Here is a 19,546-nt window from a genome sequence, read left to right as displayed (position 1 = left end):
TCACTAAAAATATGCTGAAGATGTGTGTCACCAAACTGCATCCGTTGTGACCATGTACTGGCAATCAACAAGGTCAGGCAGGACGAAACCAGCTGATCAACATTTCTTGATGAATAGCAGTGCATGTTAAATGTGTCACCCATAATTCATGTGTCAGTTAAATGATACAACCATCACATAACCTGGCAAACAGGACTGTAGGGAAGAAAACCTTTAACAATCTGTGAATGAGACCTGATAATTAGGTTAAAGTCTTAGTAGCAGGAATACTTTGCCGATGTAAATGTTGCTTCAATACACTGTAGATAAGCTTAACATACAGAATCATCTAATTTATCTATCATAGACCGCAAAAAGAAATCCTGCAGTTATAGTAACGTAGATATAGCCAGGTATATATTCCAAGACATCCATCCAATGCATAAAAACACAGTGTAGATGCCACATAGTTTAATCAAATAATATTTAACATGGAATGAGATAAAAGATAAAAACATTTTCTGTTCTTTTTTTTAAATTTTCTCTGTGAAGAATTGGATGCTAACATAGATTGTGTATGCTAATGAAATATTTTCTACAATGTAATATTTACAGTCATAGAACACACTGTCTGTAAAATTACTACAAATACAGGTCTTTGGGAAAAGAGCAAATACTTATCAATACACAAAGTGAAATGTAAGGCAGTCGTCAGCAGTGGGGCCTCACACCAAGAGGGTTCAATGTTTGAATGCTGGTGGAGTTTGTTATGTTCTCCCGCTGCCTGCGTGGGTTTTCACAGTGAACTCATGGTTTCCTCCCACAGTCCACAGACATGCAGGCTAGGTTAACTCCCCGTAACTGTAAATGTGAGCGTGCATGGTGCATTGTGTGTCTCTATATGTCAGGACGGTGAAATACTCCTTGTGTGTATCCCATGTTTTTCCCATTGTCACTACGCTCCAGCCGTTGTGACCAAAAAGAAGAAGCAGATGAATGGATGGTTAACATTGATCATTCCTACAATGGAAAATCACCGTCAATAATTGATGGGGTCTCATTGTGTAAAGATTTTTTCACATTGTGATATAGTGATCACAAAAAGTAAAAAGGCGGCCACTATTACATTTAATATTGCAATACTAGCTAAGATGTACAATCTGAATGCATATCGTTGTATGAACAGACACTCAAAAAGCAATCAATGCAATGGTTGAATTGTTTATTTACTATTATTACTTTTATTGTGGGTGTATGGGAACAGCCATATTGACTTCATAGGAAAATAATAGAATGAAATTGAACAAGGTAAATATTCAAACAATTCGAAAAAAAAACATTATAGAATATATATATAAAATAATTCAATTATGTATTTTCTGGTGGACCTCCTAAGGGCTAAAAAAGGGAAAAGGAAATAACGAGCAACAATTACTATGTGGGTCAGTTTTCAAATAGTCCTGGACGGAAAAGATGCTTATCCGTGGAGTTAACAGACTTAGCTATCGTTATTTTTTCCGGTCTGTCCAACTTTCCATTGTCTTGACCCAGCGGTGAATGAACAGGAGCAGGAGCAGCTATAGACACTGCAGACCTGTTCTCTATTACAGAAACTGATATGTTTGAGTTTACGAGTCTCACAGCCCAGAAACATGACCGAGCCAAAACCACAGCAAACCTAAGCAACTTAAGTGTAAGTGTGAGAAAGCCAACAAGTGATGGTGGATGTTTGCAAAGCAGATGAGTCTGACATGTAAGCCTATTTAGCTAAATTGCTAAGCTACTCCCTGAATGAAAGTACATAACAGGAGGGGGGAGGGGTTACTGGAGGTCGACAGAGAACAGGTGGTGCTGAACCTTCATGTCATGCCTCGCCTCCATGAATCTGGGATTTGGAATAAAAAAAAAAACCTCTTTCTCCTCTTTCTACTGATCATCACGCAATTCTCAACCATATGTGCTGTGCATTCAGCCCTGAGCCCTAGATACTGGGTAATAATACTTAAATACAGCAGTTCTCTCCCCCTCCCACTGATGCATGTGTGGGTCTCAAGTCGCTCCTCCAACAGCATAGCGGTGGGAGATTAACACAGCCCCTCCCTCGTCTTTACCTGGCTCATCTGTCTCATCCACTCATTGTCTGTGGTTTGCCATCTGCTGCATGGGAGAGCGGTAATGCAGAGCGACCCCTGGGGAGTGACGTTTCCCACCTGAGGTCAATGACTCAGGACACCTGCAACTGGCAAGAAGTGCAGCTCGTTCACATTGTGTTATTGTCCCTCTTGTTTCCTTTCTTTAGTGCAGAGCAGTCAGCGTTCAGTCCATTACATTACCACCAAAGCTTATATAATCCAGACTACATCACAGCCTCACAGACACAACACCATGGTCTGTGAAACAGTATGTGTCTAGGTTATGGCTCGAGCCTGCGGAGGAGGAGAGAGAAGAAGAACAGATGCTCAGGAGAAATATGTGTCTATAAATTCAAATAACATGATGAAATATCTATGTGAAAAAATGTAATATATTTAAACTAGTGTGAGAAGATACAGATTCATCTTAAACATACACCTTTAATATATTTAGCACTTTAGTTTATTAATTCACACAAATGGCCTAATGCTCCAGATTCCTGACGTTTCAAACGCATCATAATTTGATATAGAATCTTTATTTATATTTACAGCATTTACTCTCAAATGATTGACCAGTCTGTGTTTAGTTCCAGATACTTTCAGATCATCTGTCTTCCATGGATCAGGAGGAGGGGGGTTCAGCAATGGTCTTAGTCTATGCCACAAAAATAGAGTTTTATTTGTTGTTGTTGTTGGTCATTTTTCTAACATGTGTTCTTCAGCTCCAACCCACACGAATCCAAGTAACATCACTTGAGGCAATTCATCAGACTTCGTACAGTTCGTACAGTGTGAACAAACACTGATGTGTAAAATCAACACATCGTACAGGTTGTTTTTCCATATATGACCCATAGGGGGGTCATACATAGTTTTTTTCCCGCCCTGATAACAATAATATTGATGCTGCTTAACCATCACAGTTCAGTTCAGGCAATAAACACACTTTTTGTGGGAAATATAATGGCTGATTGGATAATGTTCAGATGCAACATGTTTATCCGTTCTTTGAATGACTGAAGCTAGATAACAGCAGTGGGTGGGTGGAAGATGTACAAAGCACACAACTTTCTCACCAAACACTGGGCATCGCATCCGGACTCTTGTGTGTGTTTGGGTTTAGGCATCAAGCACTTTTGTGTTCAAGGTAAAACTTATATAAACATTATTCTTTGAGTTTTAAACCAGAGCTCTAAACTTTTTTCTAACCTTAATCAAGTGCAGTGAGTGCACAACCATAAAAAACACTTCCATAAAAAGTTTAATAACGCTGTTGTCACTGCAAGTACATTTTGGCTCTTGACACTATGTAACCAGACTTCCTCATTTGCTCCCGTCCTAACTACCACACCAATAAACTTGTTGCAAATATGACATATGGGGTCATTTTCTCAAAGGACAGTCTCGAACATATCGCACAAATTTTATGTTATATTAGTTTAAAGTTTAACCGAGCACAGCAGCACATGTGCAGCTCTTTACCTTTAGTTGCTATCTACAAATGTGACTGGTATAGATTCAAACAGCCGCCGTGATAACATTAAATACTGGCAAGTTTTCACAGGTTTTATATGTGGTTAAAAACAAAGAAGCTAATGTGAATGCAGATTTTAATGAAGTGAAAAAGGAAGAAGGATGTGGTTTTGGTGTAACAGACTTATCTGATAAGCGTTTCTTACTGGCAGACTGTAGAAAGAGCGTCTCCAGACACAGTTCTGTTTTCACTTGCTGATGGAAATTCCTCTTTTAAATGTATTTTAGACACTGACTTGTCCATGATTGATATTTCCCAACAGCACGTGTGATTTTTGTAAATGAGCATGATGAAGGAAGTACATGTAAGATAAGATAAGATAAGATCATCGTTTATTAGTCCCACAATAGGGAAGTTTTCAGTATTACAGCAGCAAGAGTCAAAATAGGCCTCAGTAAGTAATAAGTAACAGGCAATACTTAAGTGTAAAGAATATAGAAAATATAGAAAAATATGAATGTAAACAAACAAATATATACGGTGTAAAAACAGGAAAATGTGTGCAGTGTGAGAATAACTCCCCATCAGTGTGAAGGGATTAGACATGAACTATCATCATGTTCTCTGGTATTTAAAGAGGCTGATAAATGTACGCTGCTGGCTCAGTGACTGTTTTTGCACATCTGACTTACATGATTGTCAATATGAGCTGAGGAGTGTTATCAAATGTGTCAAGACATGAAACACACCCATTTGTGTACAGTGTGTGCAGCGCAACATTTCATTCAGCATTTTGTAAACGGGAACATGATATCAAACTGTTAAGATGTAAAGCAAATGCCTCTGTACTATATTTATATATATATATACATGCATATACATTTATATAGTTTCAAAGTTCTATTATATATTATTGCAGCCACAAGTCTGAAGTTTGTACAAATCATTTTGACACAAAGTTATTACGCTGGAAGATATGTTCATTTTATAGGGTTTGTAAGTATCCATGTTTTATATTAATAGTAACAATAATAATAATAATTATTATTATTATTATTTGTAAACTTGAATAAAAAACTTTATTTAATTTACAAAAGTCTCAAGAATCCACAAACAACTGTATCAAAGTGGGTAAAAAACGTTAAAGTTCCATTTTTATCAAATTTATAGTAGACAATCAAACTCATCTGAGTCATGGTGAGTTATGTAACATTTTGTGTTGTATATGTTATTCTTTGTGTTACTTTCAGTATGTTAACAGAAATAAAAAATAAATAAACAGAGCCAAAACAATCTTTAAAAAGTTAAATGTGTGATTTTTTAAGCCAGAGAGTAAAAACGAGGAATCCTGATATCGTTGCATCAGGTTGGACTCGAGGACTGTGTGTTAGAGGACAGGCGGAATTTCAAGGCTGTGTGTTACTTGAAAGGCTTGTTGGCAGTAGAAAGCTCTGAGGCCTCTTCATCTCTCACTGAAAGCTGCCGTCAGTAGTCAGGGGGGTTTCCAGAAGCTGTGATGTGTCAAATCTCACAGAACAAATACAGTAAAATACAATTAGGTACAACTAAGGAATCGTATCGAGGATTATTGTTTGCTTTTTTATGCATACAAAATTAGTATCATGATCTCCTCAGCTGGGGCTGCCTCAGATTCAGAGCTACTATGGTAAGGTGGCTCAAAATGAAATCGTGCTGAAGCTGTCACACATAGAGCCAGATCGTCAACCTGATGATTTCACAGGCGGTAAAGTGCAGCGCCTGAGCTCGCACCGACTACCTCCTTCATCCAAAAACATCAGAAAAAACCAAACAGAAAAACATCTGGACCTGGTGAGTCGACTGTAACCGCAAAGCAGGAGGCTTATTCAGCACAGTCTGAGGATTATATCCACATCTGAGATTCGCACATTTGTTTTCACTGTCTTCAAAGCAAAGGTGGCTGCAAACTTTCCCACAAAGAAACACAATCAGGCAGGAGTCAGCTTCTCATTCCCTTTGTGTGTACATGTGTGTTCCTCTTTGTGCCATCACACACACACACACACACATACACACACACTCATTCACACGCATGTACACGCTCGTTGCTAAGCAGACCCAGGTGTTTGGTGTTTTATTGAGATCACAGGCTCTTTACAGCCACCACTTTTACAGTGACTGTACAGGTGTGACTGATCATTCCACGCATGAAAAGAGACAGCAGTCAAACAAGAGCTGCCCCTGTGTTGTCTCGACCTGAACAACATCCTCACAACATCACTTGTGCAGGGTCTTTATAACAGCAAGGAGTCAATGCTGGCGACCGTTCAGGAAGAAATATTAAAGATGCATTTATTCAATCTCTCGTACGGTTTTTAATTCCCTGTTCTTAGTGTAATCACTTTACCACCAACAGGAAAGTCCCTGTAGCAGTGGGATAGTTAATGTGTTTTTCAGCATAATTAGCAGAACTGGACTTTTTTGGGATTAAAATATCACTCTAGTCTGGTCTGGTCTGGTCAAAACCAGCTACTTACAATAGACAACAATAATGGCGCCTGCCACTGAAACAGGATTGGGTAATTGGGAGCAGAGGCTGGGTGATCCAATAAAAGTCAGACACCAGACGACTGGAGCATTTATAGCGATGGACCAGGACCGGGTTGTGTCTTAAAAAATAATGTTTTGACGGAGCAGGGAAACGCAGTGAGCGGACTTTCCCACAAGTGCCACAAAAATCCAACTGTAGTACATATCATTTCTGGAGTCTATTCTCTGAAATGACCAATAAAGTGTTTCAGTCTTGGATCAGGAAACATACGAGACACAAGTCTCTGTTCAAACAGTTGTGATTGGGACGAGTGAAAATCTGATTAACTGGGACCAAAAACAGCAGGAGCAGCTCTATGAGTAACCACAGAGTAAATCCACTTTCATGCTAGTGGATGGGACATGGATCAGATTAAAAAAATCAAACTATATGTCAATTCATTTTCACTCAAAAATGGTTTCTATCATTTCTGTCAGTTCTTATCGCACTGATTTCCAAGTGTTCATGTTTCTGATGAGTTTGGTCTAAATTAGTTATTTGATGCTATAAAAACTATAAAACTATAAAATCTCATGATGGCAGCGTTCGTATCTGGAATATTTAGGCTTCATTTCTGGATATTGGGAGGAAGTGGAGCCACGTCATCCATCTTTATTTACACCTTTGGTCTTTTCTCAGTATTGAATACAACTCATCAAAACAAATAGGTACATCTTTTCTGGTCATTTATTAGCAATGTTTTTTTAATCACTGTATTAAACACTATGCATGTGAAAGTTTATGTCTGGCTAGTCTGAGAGCCACTAAGCACACAGTGCAGCATACAGCACAACTTCATCATTACTGCTGATGACTGAGAGTGAAAGATAAGATGGTGGATTGCAGAGACAGGGTGGAACATGCATTATCCTGCTCAGACACTAGCTCTCCTCCTTCCATGGTATGTCTGTGACAAATGAGCAGAGGCAGTTAAGGTCACCTTGTTCTGTAGGCGATTTCCTGTTGTCGTCAGTTCAGTTGGCCATGAGTAAATGGTAACAGCAGATAACAATAAAAACACACTGATGACACACTGGTCTATTATATTTGTTTAACTTGAATCGGTTTCTTTGATCATGGTCAAATAAGGCAAAATGTTCACTGTAATAGCTTTTCATGCACTACTACAATAAAACTGTGGATCTCTAGAAGATCTAGAAAACTATAATGCTGGGGACGAGTACATTCAAGCTGAGTGTAATTTTAATGACATGGGTGGAATTAAAGCTGCTGTAAAGAATAATGGCTTTGAGTCAAATGACTGTGTTATGTGAAAGGTGTTTCAAGTAGCAACAAACACACAGAAAACTGACACCCAACTTAGCTATTAGTTAGTGCCATGGAGTGTGTTTGTGTCTTTCAGCTGCAGATGTACATCAGCCCTGTTTCCAGTCATTCTCAGTAAAAAGAAACGTAATAAAAAATTCTATTCTTCCTGGCAGAGAGAGAAAACTTGATATTTTCGTCAGGAAGTGACTGAGAAAAGGAAATATCTGACTTCTGTTCATCAGATGCTCAAAAGGAAGGCTCAGAAGGAAATGTTGCTTTGTTTCTGCTTCATGAGTAAAAAAGTAACTCCAGCCAAACCTATAATGCAAACTCAAACAGGACAGAGACATTATGTGCGTTTCTTAATTCAATTGAACATTTTGCACCTATAATATGCTCTCAGCTTTCTCTGGTCAAAAACCTGCTTTGCAGATTTTAAATAATGATGTCTTGAAACGAGGCCACGAATAACTCGACTCTCACAACAGGAAGTGTGTTAAGTATTCATCATTATCCTCATTACACTGGCTTTTAGATCTGATGAGCACTGGGAACAGTGATACGGAGCAACCTGGACCCTTCATAATGTTTGTCTCCATGTGTTCTCTTAGGGAAAAGGCACTGTGGATATTTGCCACCCTTCAGACCAACATTAATGGGCTTTACTGTACAGAACCAGGCAGCTGTACTCACTCCCCTCTGGTCGTCTCAAGATGGGTAAGGCGTCCCCATGTGACTTGCCACTCAGCTAATTGAGGCCTGGTAAAGGCCAGTTGCCATGGAGGAGACTCCCACACCAGGGATGCTACTTTTAGAGTCTCTCTTTTGGGAACACATAGATTCACGTTGAACATTTATATTTGATTTATATATTTGCAGAGGAGCAGTAGACATGCTCAATTTGTTGTATGGAGCGTTTCTTTTATATTCATAGCTTATTACTAATAGAAAAGTATGAATAATTATATGATCAATTATAACTTTCCACTTGTCTGATGTAACATGTTGGGGTTTAAATTCTACAATTTCCCAATATTGAAAATCCGACATACACACTTCAAATCATGATGAACCGGGGCTGTGGAGGTGATCTTCTCTCTCCACCTCTCTTTTTTCATTTGGATTTTTATTCCACCACTTTTCATGTTTAACTATAAATGCAGTAAATGTATGATGAACAATTTGATTTGAATTTTCATAGCAATCCAACCAACAGTTGCTGAGACATTTTGTTCAAAACCACAAATGTGGACCTGCTGGTGGCGCTAGAGGAAGGGTCAGGGGTTTAGGTTTTGAGGTCATCAACCATGTGTGTCTATACAATATTCAATATATATCTTTTCTACTGTATGTGCCAAACTTAATAGTTAGTAATAATTTATTTAGGCTGCAGATATTTATTTTGTTATTATTTTCAGTTGACCTTCTCATCTTTAAGTTTAAATTTAAATAAACGCAACAAAGCATATTTGGACTCATGGTTCTATTTGAATGCGTCACAGTAAAGAGCCTGTTTAGCCTCCTATAGCTGCATTTTTCCATAGGCAGTCTTCACTAAACCAAGACATTTCCACCCAAGAAAACTCTGGTCATTATGATTTATATTTATTTCTTCTTTCTAGCTCAAACTAAACTGCCCAGTAAAGCCACTGCAGCGGTTGACAGTTTTGTAAAAAAGCACAAGCTGCCTGCGACAAGCTTGATAGGCTGTTATATACTATAAGTATTATATACTATAACATGTATTGGATTGTCCACCTTGTGTGTGTTGTATTATTAACTTAATACCACAAATATTTGTTTGCGAGAGAGCTCGGTTGAGTCAGTCGGACCTCATGCATACCGTGTGCTTTCACAGCCTGTCTGCACATCCATCGATGGGATGACTGTCTGTATTTTTACATGCAGAGAGGGGAGCCGTCGCTCAGAACCCACCAAGATGAGTCAGCCAGGAGACAGCGGCGAGTTCATCCACAGCAGGATGATGTAGAGACAGACAGAAATCAAATATGATTGCAAAAAATAAAAAAAAATACATGAAAGATATTTTAAGTTAATGATACATCACCTCCCAGGGTGTATGTGTGTGTTTTCCGCAGTTCTGGTGCGAGAATCCCTCTTCCCATATCAGTTAGATGTTGGACCAGCTACACTCGTCAGAAGCTGTTGGTATGATCTTGCACACTGTCAGTCTAGTCCCCCCTATATTCTCAGCTAATGCAATAGCTCAGAAAATGTCTGTTACCTTGGCAACCATTTAAAAACACATCATCTGGACAATGTCATGATTTCATTTCATTATTGTAATAAGACTGGTCTCCATGTGCCCATTTTGCTCAGCACATTGACAACGTGAGCAATGACAATGGTAAAAACAGCACTATGGCTTTTTTAACAGAGTCAAATGTTTTAAATAGAGTAACAATAATTGAAGTAACTTATTTTGTTCTGTTTCTAGTGAGTTACAAGTGACTCAAACCCAGACATAATCACAAGACAAACACACTAGGAGACACTAGAAGTGGGCGCCTGGTGTAAATGACAAACAAAGCAGGATTTTCTCCATGAATGAATGTTGTAGTTCCATTGCAAGTGGGAGAAGAGTGAATTGAGCCGTATCAGAGGAAAGGTCATCAAGTGCAGCTGCACACTGCAACATAGCTGTATGTAGCCTGACGTTAAATGAGGCTGATATGTGGATCAGCAGATCAGAGTGCAATTGTTGTTTTTCCCCCTGATATGTGTGTGTCTGTGTGTGTGTGTGTGTGTGTGTGTGTGTGTGTGTGTGTGTGTGTGTGTGTGTGTGTGCGTAACATGAATGATGTGTGTGTTATATCAAATTTGTATTGAAATTTTACATGATTTCAAACTGAAATCTGACTGAATATATTTGTATGTGAATCATTTTGTATATGTGTGTGTGTGCGTGTGTTCCCTTTGTTCTTGTGAACCTGACTTGAGCTCTATAAGTGTACTTTTTGTACACTCATAAATGTACATCCGTGCTCCTGTCAGTGAAATTCAACCCGGCCTAATCTCCACCCCTGCTGGATTGTGCTCAGTGTTTCCACAGCACAGGGTCAACCAGTGCAACATCTGCACTTCAGGAGAAATTACCTCGACTCGCTGGTGCCTCCTATTGTCCCCAAATGACTTTTGATCAAGTGGACTAGTTCCCCTCAGGCTTTGTCGTTAGACCTCAGGTAAAAGTTGAAACAGTGGGTCTACTGAAACGACTTCAAATCAGGTGAGACGGGACTGAAACGCTAAAGACGAAGAAAAGCAGAAAGGTTCTTTTGTCTGGCTTTATCGCTCCCTCCTCCACCTCCCTTTTTGTCCTGAAACAGGTGGACTTAGCAGAAGGGCTCAGTGAGTATTTTATTGTTGATAACAGAGGTTTTCTCAGTTAGGTATTTGCCAGAAAGAGAAGAAAAGAAAGGGAAACATTCTGTGTCTCATCCATGTGATCAAACCCAACACCTGTGCGACCCTGGTGAGCCACAGCACAACACAGCGAACAATCCTATTTTCCCTGAGCACTTAAATGTTGCCTCCATTCTATTCAAGATTCAAGAGATTCAAGATTCAAGAGTTTATTGTCATTCATGTTATCACTGTGTCAGGGGGCAAAGAAATCATGTCTAACCTCATTGCAACACTCTTGACCCTCAGTCGAGTTGTGGAACTGCCAGACTTTAGTCAAACTCATTCCTGCCTGTGCTAAACCGCTATCTGTTGATCTGCTGCTGCTCACTGAGACTTGGATCAAACCAGAAAATGCTGCTACTCCAGCTGCGTTATCCACTAGCTACATATTTTCCCATAAGTCCCACCAGTTTGGCCGAGGAGGTGGGACTGGCCTCCTCATCTTAAACAAATGGAAATTCACTCCTGTTGCCTCCAAACAGAAACACCTCTTTCGAGTGCCATGCTGTCATGATGACTCCTCTGGTAACAGTCTCTGTGGTTGTCATTTACTGTCCACCTGGACAAAATGGACAATTTTGTGGATGAGCTGGCTAGGCACACTATTCTCTAACATTCGAACATCCCTCAACCCAACCAAGGCTGTGAGAAACGGGTGAAAGCTTTCCTTCTCTGACTATGTTGTATCTGTCTCTCGGTCGAGTCGCTTTGTGCTGTACAACTTAAGAAATATCAGGCCTTACCTGACTCATTATGCCACCCGGCTCTTGGTACAGGTCATGGTTATCTCTCAACTCGATTACTGCAATGGCATCCCTTCATGTGCAGTGAAACCCTCCAATGTGCGGTGGTGCATCTAGTCTTCAATCTGCCTTAAAGGGCACGTCTCACTCGACTGCTCATCAACCTCCACTGGCTACCTATGTCTGCAAGGATTAAATTCAAGTCACTAATGCTTTCGGCCTGTACTCCAGACATTTATTCTATGTGAGAACGCAAATGTCAGAGAGTTCTTCCTGCCGGCCCTCTAGTAAAAATGTCTATAAAATGACGTTTCTAACACGTGACAGATGCAAAACTAAAAAAGCAACAAAACAAATATCTAGGATGAAAAATAGGAGCCTCTTAGAGGACACTGAAGAAGATGTCAACTTGGAAACACAAAAAGATTCAAGTCTTTTTGGTGATAAGCGCCAATGCCGGTGTCAATGTGAGATTTTGGCAACTGACTTATTACATTTCATCCTGCCTCCTGCAGACGCCACTCCTCACCTGGATGCTCCCAAATGTCCTGTTGTTGTGAACACGTCAGACCCAATGTTCTTCGTATATGAAAGGAAAACTTACTTCTGGGTCTGCAAGCATCTACTTTTACTCAATCCAATGGATTTACAATCCTTCTTGGCCACGTTCTTTTATGGAACTGCAAACAAGACAAAATGCTATCAGAGCACCCTGGATACTGGTGTTGCCATCTACACTGAAGAAGTCTCTGAACCCACCAGTACATGCGATCAAACAATGGCAGGTCAGTTTCAGCTGTCAAACCTGAGGTTTTAATAAGTAATTTAAACCAAACATTTAGGAACATGAGCACTTGAACATATATCAGTGTAACAACTACCTAAAATGATAAAATACATCTTGGACAAAAAATTATCAGACGTGTGTTTTATTTTGATCCATTTCCTATTGAATAACATGGAGACGGCCAGGTTTATGACCTATACTGCACCCAGACACCAGGGGGCGATCAACAGCCTTGGCGCCACTTTTTGGGAGATGTTCCACACCTTATCAACGGGATGTGTTGAACTAGGACTGAGAAGATTTTACCTGCTAAACATTAGCATGTTGTCACAGTGAGTATGATGCAATGCTACGATTATTATCATTTGGTACAAAGCACTGCTGTACTGTAAAATAGAGTACATCCTCACAAAGCTAGCATAGCTGTTCACTAGTTTCATTTTAGCATTTTTAAATATATCTTGGGGTAGAGTCATGACACATTTTTTATGGATATTTATAGAAATGTATGAGAATGTATTTTTCCCAAAATGTTCTCAAATCTGGTAACAAGGTATAAAAGTTGATATTACGGTCAGATTTTTTCATTAAATGGTTAATTTAACCCACAGAATACATCAGAAAATGCTTCTAAAAACCTATTGTTAATAAATAAATGTTAACAATACATTTATTTTGTAAGGGGGGGCGCTGTAAAATATGCTCTCGCTGTCACAAAATGGAGGCTTTGAGGAGAGAAGAAATGTACTGTACGATAACCCCAATGTACATGTACTGTAGATTGCAATACAGCATGTGCAACATAATAATTTCACAGGCTCATGTCAAAATTAGCTCCAACAATCTGGGCACAAGGGACATTAGGGCGATTGCAGAAGATGGGATCAGCAAGTCCCATCAATCATTGGCGACAGCAGGCAGGACTCTGGCAGTGTGATGGATGACAGCGGTGAAATGAGACAGAGAAGGAATGCTCTATACAGTTTGTCACACTAAGTTTATACTGGCACACATCAGTGCTTCACCACATCATGATCAGTGTTAGCACAGACAGCTCTAAACAGGGTAGTCCATGCATAAGGGCTGCGCAATAAAATGGTGGAGGAGAAACGGACAGTGGTTGTCACCTTGCTTTTGATTTGGTATTTTGTTTTAATCCTTCCACAGCACATGAGAGACAAACAGCCATCAAGCACATATGATGTAGGCGCAAACTGAACTATTTACTTAGTCAATGAGGAGTCAGTATGGAAATGTGCAGGAGGTGATAAGAGAGCAAAGACTCCTTGTGTAAATGTAAAATGCCACAGTAAAATATAGTCTAATAATCTAAGTTCTTCCTCCCCATCACTTCCCTTTGATTTAACTGGACGCACGGCAGGCAACAGGAGGAGCTGCTGAGCTCCAGAGCAGCAGGCACATGAGGACAGCGTTAACATTTAGAGGCTTTGTAAAACAGTCAACATTGTCAAAATTACCAGGTGGTGATAAATGCACTGGGAGACAAAAATAGTTTGCTTTAAGCAGGACGCTGTCACCCGAAGCAGCTGTGGGCAAAACAAGTCGGAGTCAGACATCCTGGGCTGTACTGTGTCGCCAGCAGCCCAATAAACTTACCACAGTGTTCGACATGCTGTCCTACACACTGTTAAAGTCTTCACGCTGCAGCACACATGTGGCTCAAAGAGGACATGGCTGTTTATACATTTAATCTCTGTTTGCAATGGTTAATGTTGAGATTTCAGTTTCTCAATGTGTATGGGGGTGGGCAAAATGACACAATTATCATGGGACCCTCCACAAACAACTTTAGTACCAGAATAGAAAACTAAATCTTTCCTTTGTGTCCAGAGCATGAGATTTTTAAATATGGTGAAAGACAATTCTGAGGCATCTGACAGTGGCTAGGTTGGTCCACCATTTTTGTCTGGACTGAGGTATTTCAACAACTATTGGATTCCCCTCATGGTGGACTTAGTGAGCCTCTAAGTTTTCATCAGGTATTTATGACCAAATACCATAGACCGTCCCGCCATCGAGAAAAGGAGCAAAGATATTCAGAGTAGGAACGTTGCCATCTTGCAAAGACGTCATCTGTGCAGGAGTGATTGGGGAACGGGGCTGCAGTAGCGAGGTCCCCCTGATGTTCACACTCAACCAATCACGTGTCAGTCTCAGCTATCAATCATTTTACTCTGTTTGTACAGCATCAAAACACTAATTAAAACCAAACTTACCAGAACACTTACCAATTGCATGGAGGAGGTGGGCTTTGTGGCCTATACTACAGCCAGCCACCAGAGGGCGATAGAAATGCTTTGGATTCACTTTTGGGCCGCTGCCATGTTGTCCATTCAATCCATGCCAAACACCTGCAAAATCCTATTTTCATCAGCAGCAGCTGTAATTCCTGTTTTGTGCTAATAAGGAGTTGTTATCATGCTAACGTCTCCTCAAGTGCAACCTCAAAGAGTGGAGCAATATCTGCATTATTTCCTCCTGACTGCAGTGACTGAGTGTTTTTTGTCAGGTCAAAATATAGCCTACTGTAACTGCAACATATAAACTAGAGAAATAAGAAGCATTTCCGCTCACTTACAATGTGTTATTATCATATTTTAGCCTGTATATGAACATCTGTCATGAGCACATGAATAGATTACTGCTCATAATGATTTTGACCTCAAGGCTTTGATGAGAAACATGACAAAAAACACTGGGCTTGACTTTCATCACTTAAAGTAATTTAGAGAAGGAATAATTGGCTGAGACCTGCAGACCAAAACAAACTTACAGCGCATAATCAAATCCAAAAAAGATCTTCTTCACCCAAACACACTGTTTGACTCAACAATCACCCCAGCAGCAGTTTGATAGCTCTTTGTTTTCAAACAGCAATTATGTCCCTAAAATATAGTATTCGTCTTTCAGCAAGAAACCCAACCCAGTCATCGTTCTCTTCCCACAGCTGAATAACCTTTATTCCTCTCCCCAACCATGGACTCAAGTTTCCAGCTTCCCTTTTACCCGTTTCTTTGTAAATGTTTACTTCATGCAATAAAAAATCTTATTTTAAACCAAACCTGTGGTGTTTATGACATTGTTAGCAGACACTCATGACTTTATCTTGAAATGAAACGTGCTGACTTGGAAACCACTCATCATGGAGTTGTTTGACTACAGTACATTAGGCTCATGCAAGTTCAGCTGAAAACATTATGTTTTTTTCCATTCATACCTTCAGTGTCTGTGTACAAGTTCAGTTTTAGGTAGACATGACTCAGTCATCTCGCCTATTTAATAACCAGACGGTCAATAAAACCCCCTCACTAAAACTGTGAGGAAAATATCATTATTCTTTTTCCAGAACAGAAATAAAACTGTTACGAAGAATTGAGATTTCTCTTTAACCTTGAACGGGGCAGTAATTCAATAATATTAGTAGAATCGTGTTGTGATGATGTGACCATATTGTGTGATTGCTATACAATTATATGTCTGGTGGCACCATACACACAGACGGTTTAGCACTTTTCATTACACTGACCATCTATCCCATTGTTTTATAAGGACTCTAATGCAATATTCCAAACTTGTTTTTTCATTTACTCAAAAATCATACCTTTTTTAAATTATTACCCTCTGCGTGAAGAATTGAAGTCAGTAGATTCTCTTGATGTCCAGAGCGCTCGTTTCCAAATTTACTTTGGCACAGTCTGCCACCTGCTGGCTCTTTAGTAGTAAGCGTTTACAGGGTGATTTAACTCCTGCTGTGAATAATGACTGAAGTAACAGTCAACTGGTTTATTGGCTCTCCACTACAGATTCACAGAGAATGTGCCAAATGCAAAATACTAACTGGAGAGACACTCATTGTTATACAGGATGTGAAGTGCAGCAAAACCAATTGCACATTGTAATGCAAATAACACTGGATGCAAAGCAAGTCTTTACAGTCACACAAGCCCACGTGTATTATAATAGTATTCAAATAATATGATATAATAATAAAGTTACTTGATAAAATTATTTTGCGTGGCCTTCCACTTACATTAATTTTCAAAGCAGAGTCACATTCTTGAAAATATGACTTGGGAGGGATTCTGAAATAACCTTGATAACAATAACAATAATAATAACAATAATAATAATAATAAATAATAGTTATATGGATGATGATGACTATTATCATTATTATTATTGTTGTTGTTGTTGCAATGGATCAGTTTAACTCAGACCTCTATTCACGCAACACATTTGGATTAAAACTTTGTCACTGTTTGATTTGTTTGCGCAGCTGACGCCGTGGCGCACGCGCAGTGGGCGGAGCGGAGTGTTGTGGTTCTCGGGCGGAAGTGTCGCGCACACTCCGCAGCTCAGAGCAGCGCAGGAGAAGCTACAGCAGCAGCGACTGGAGCGACGAGAAGGGATCCCGCGGCCCTGAGGCGCAGCTATTCCGAAGAAGCGCCGAACCAAGCGTCCATTACTAAGATGACCAGTGGGTATCGACACAGAATCTGGTTGATAGGCTTTCACGTACATTAACCGATTGCATGTAGTCTGGGCTCGTCCCCTCCGCCGCTCGCTAGCCTTGGCCGTTAGCCGACACAGGATGGCGTCTATTTGCTGAGACAGACTGTTGTCCTTATTCGACTGGGAGTCACGCCAGTGTTGTCTTGGTTCGTAAAACACAGACACACACACCACTGTTATTGCTGAGGTGGAGGGTTTAGGTGGAGTAGACCAGCCTGTGTTGCCGTGCTGCTGTTTAGAATGGGGTTATCGTCCGGGATGGGCCACTGAGTTGTTCGCGGTCCAGCTGATAGTCTGAGCCTCGGCCTACCGCTTAGCCTCGGCGAGCAGCGACACAACTCGAAGGTTTGTGTGTCAGCGCCGCGTGTCGCTCACAGGAGGTGACACTACTCACCGGCGAGTGTGTTCACGTGTTCACCCGCGGGTGTTCCTGCGGCGTTTGTCCTCATTTCCCCGACGGCACAGGCCCTGGAGGCGGAGGCAGGATGCTCTGCTGCCCCCTGGGCTGCTGTTCTGCCCCGTAGACACTCGCTGCCACGTCGGCTGCTCTCGTGTTTCGCACCGGCCTTGTTTACGCCATTACGCCGTCCCACTCCTCATACACACGCCGTTTGTTTTTACAAATCACGGTTTTTAGACGCGCATACGTCGCTTGTCCCACCGCTCCTCTCGTATTTATAATGGTAAAGGTGTTTTAAGGGTGTAGCCCCACATACCCGATGTGCTGCTCATAAGTTCCACAGACACTCATTGTTGTTTTTGTACCTTTTGTTTGGCACCGCAGGAGGAAACCAACGTGAACTTGCACGCCAGAAGAATGCCAAGAAGCAGAATGATGGGGGGAAAGGCAAGAGGGGCGACGACGGGCTGTCTGCTGCTGCAAGGAAGCAGAGGTAGGCAGGTAGTGTGCATGAGATTTAAGAAACACACAATCTTTCTGCAGCAGTGTGCATAAGGTTTAAGAAACATTCACACACAAACCCGAGCAATGGATTTTTGCAGTGCTGAAACATGTTTAATTGCAACTTAATTGTAAAAATCTGGACTATTTCAGTCCTTGCAGACTGTCTATCCAATATAAAAAATAAGTCCTCCAAACATCCTAATGACACAGTTGATATTAACCGTGCAGCAAAAAACAAGCTAGTTATTTGCACTCGAGAATCTATTCCAGTTAAATCATTACAGATGTCACTGGTGTGTGTGAGTCAGTGGACTAACTCTGTGTTTTATTCTGAAATCTCCCCAAGGGATGCCGAGATAATGCAAGAGAAGCAGAAAAAGGCGAAAGATCCTGGGAAAAGCACCGAGAAAAAATGAAGTCGGGAGTTAAATTCAACTTTTCAACAACATCTCCTGTTCAGTATTCTTCCTGATATTTATGAGAATGGATCTGTCATCTTCATCTAGTCTCGAGATTCTAGGATCCCACCTTCTTCCCTATGGCAAATGACATTGCTTGTCGGATTTGTTATTTTACACGGTGAAATTATGTCTGAGCAAGATAGTGGTTGTCCCACATTGGTTCTGCATGCAGAGGACCATCAGTGGTGTAAGCAGCGGGAGAGAGATGAACAATTCCTGACACAAAACATCTGCGTAACACTTGTGTATTTTTGTAAGAGAATGTCCCCTGCTGGTTTCAAATAAAGTGTATCTTTTTATTTCATGCTTGCTGGAGTTACTCTGAATGTTGGTGTTATAGCTCAACAAAAGGCAAATGCTTACTTTCTAATTATGTTTGGTATTTTTTTTTAAAGGTATCATATTAAGATGTAATTTACTGAATACTTATAATGGTGGAGGGAATGAGGAATTGTCAGTAATTAAACAATGTAAAGCATTTTTCTGAACATTCTGGTATCTGGATAATTTGAGCTTCATACTTTCATACATTGTCAAAGCTAGAGATTTGGCTAAACTGTAAAAAGCAAATATTTGTATGTCAACATTTTCTACAGACGAATAATTTCATAATCATTGCATTATTTTATAGTGTTTGCTAGACAGCCTACATAATGATGTGTTGCTGTTGTGATGTTAGCACAAAACCTGTATAAATGTTTTAACTCATCCACTCAAACTGTTCCCGCTAGAATTGGATCAGTGAAACTGTCCCATGTTCAAGGCAGATGTTTCTGTTAAGTTAGATAGTCAAATGATCACTAAATCCATTAAACAATCCCACATTAATACTGACATACTGATATTAACTGACATTAATACAACTGACAAATACACAATTCTGTCAAACAAGTCAGTGGAATTAGAGAAATTAAACATTTTGTAAATCTAAACAAATATGGGTTAACTGCCTGTAATCTCTCCTGCTCAACCTACATCAACATGATGCAGTCACAAGTTAAATAGTGTTATATCTGTCAAGCCAAACTTCTCAAGTAACACACCATTTGTACTTTTTAGAATGTTGTTGATCTGTTAACATCTTCTCATCTATCATGCGTGACTGTGCTGCAGCTTCAAGGACTCTTAAAGACATTTATTATAAGGGCATCCCTTAATGTTTACATATAGCAGATTATCTCTTAATGCAAGATCTACCTTCCATTAATAACATAATATAACATCCTGCCCACACAACTTGTTGATAGGTCTGTGTTGTGTAACACT

General features: G+C 40.1%; 1 protein-coding gene across 1 annotated transcript; it reads left to right on the top strand.

Moving 5' to 3' along the window:
* The first annotated feature begins 16,728 nt into the window (after nt 1-16,728).
* Nucleotides 16,729-18,584, top strand: serf2 (small EDRK-rich factor 2). Its single transcript, XM_034575331.1, has 3 exons — nt 16,729-16,880; nt 17,700-17,808; nt 18,166-18,584. The coding sequence occupies exons 1-3, from the start codon at nt 16,874-16,876 to the stop codon at nt 18,233-18,235; spliced, it is 186 nt and encodes a 61-aa protein (XP_034431222.1). The 5' UTR covers nt 16,729-16,873; the 3' UTR covers nt 18,236-18,584.
* The last annotated feature ends 962 nt before the right edge of the window (nt 18,585-19,546 follow it).

Source organism: Hippoglossus hippoglossus, chromosome 3 (genome assembly GCF_009819705.1).
Source record: "Hippoglossus hippoglossus isolate fHipHip1 chromosome 3, fHipHip1.pri, whole genome shotgun sequence".
In the NCBI taxonomy this organism is placed as follows: domain Eukaryota; kingdom Metazoa; phylum Chordata; class Actinopteri; order Pleuronectiformes; family Pleuronectidae; genus Hippoglossus; species Hippoglossus hippoglossus.
This window is presented reverse-complemented; position numbering and strand designations above follow the sequence as displayed.

What these genes read in the sequence shown, in the direction of transcription:
- serf2 (XM_034575331.1), top strand. An exon ending in GCTGCTGCAAGGAAGCAGAG is followed by an intron (nt 17,809 to 18,165) that starts GTAGGCAGGTAG and finishes AATCTCCCCAAG; the next exon opens with GGATGCCGAGATAATGCAAG.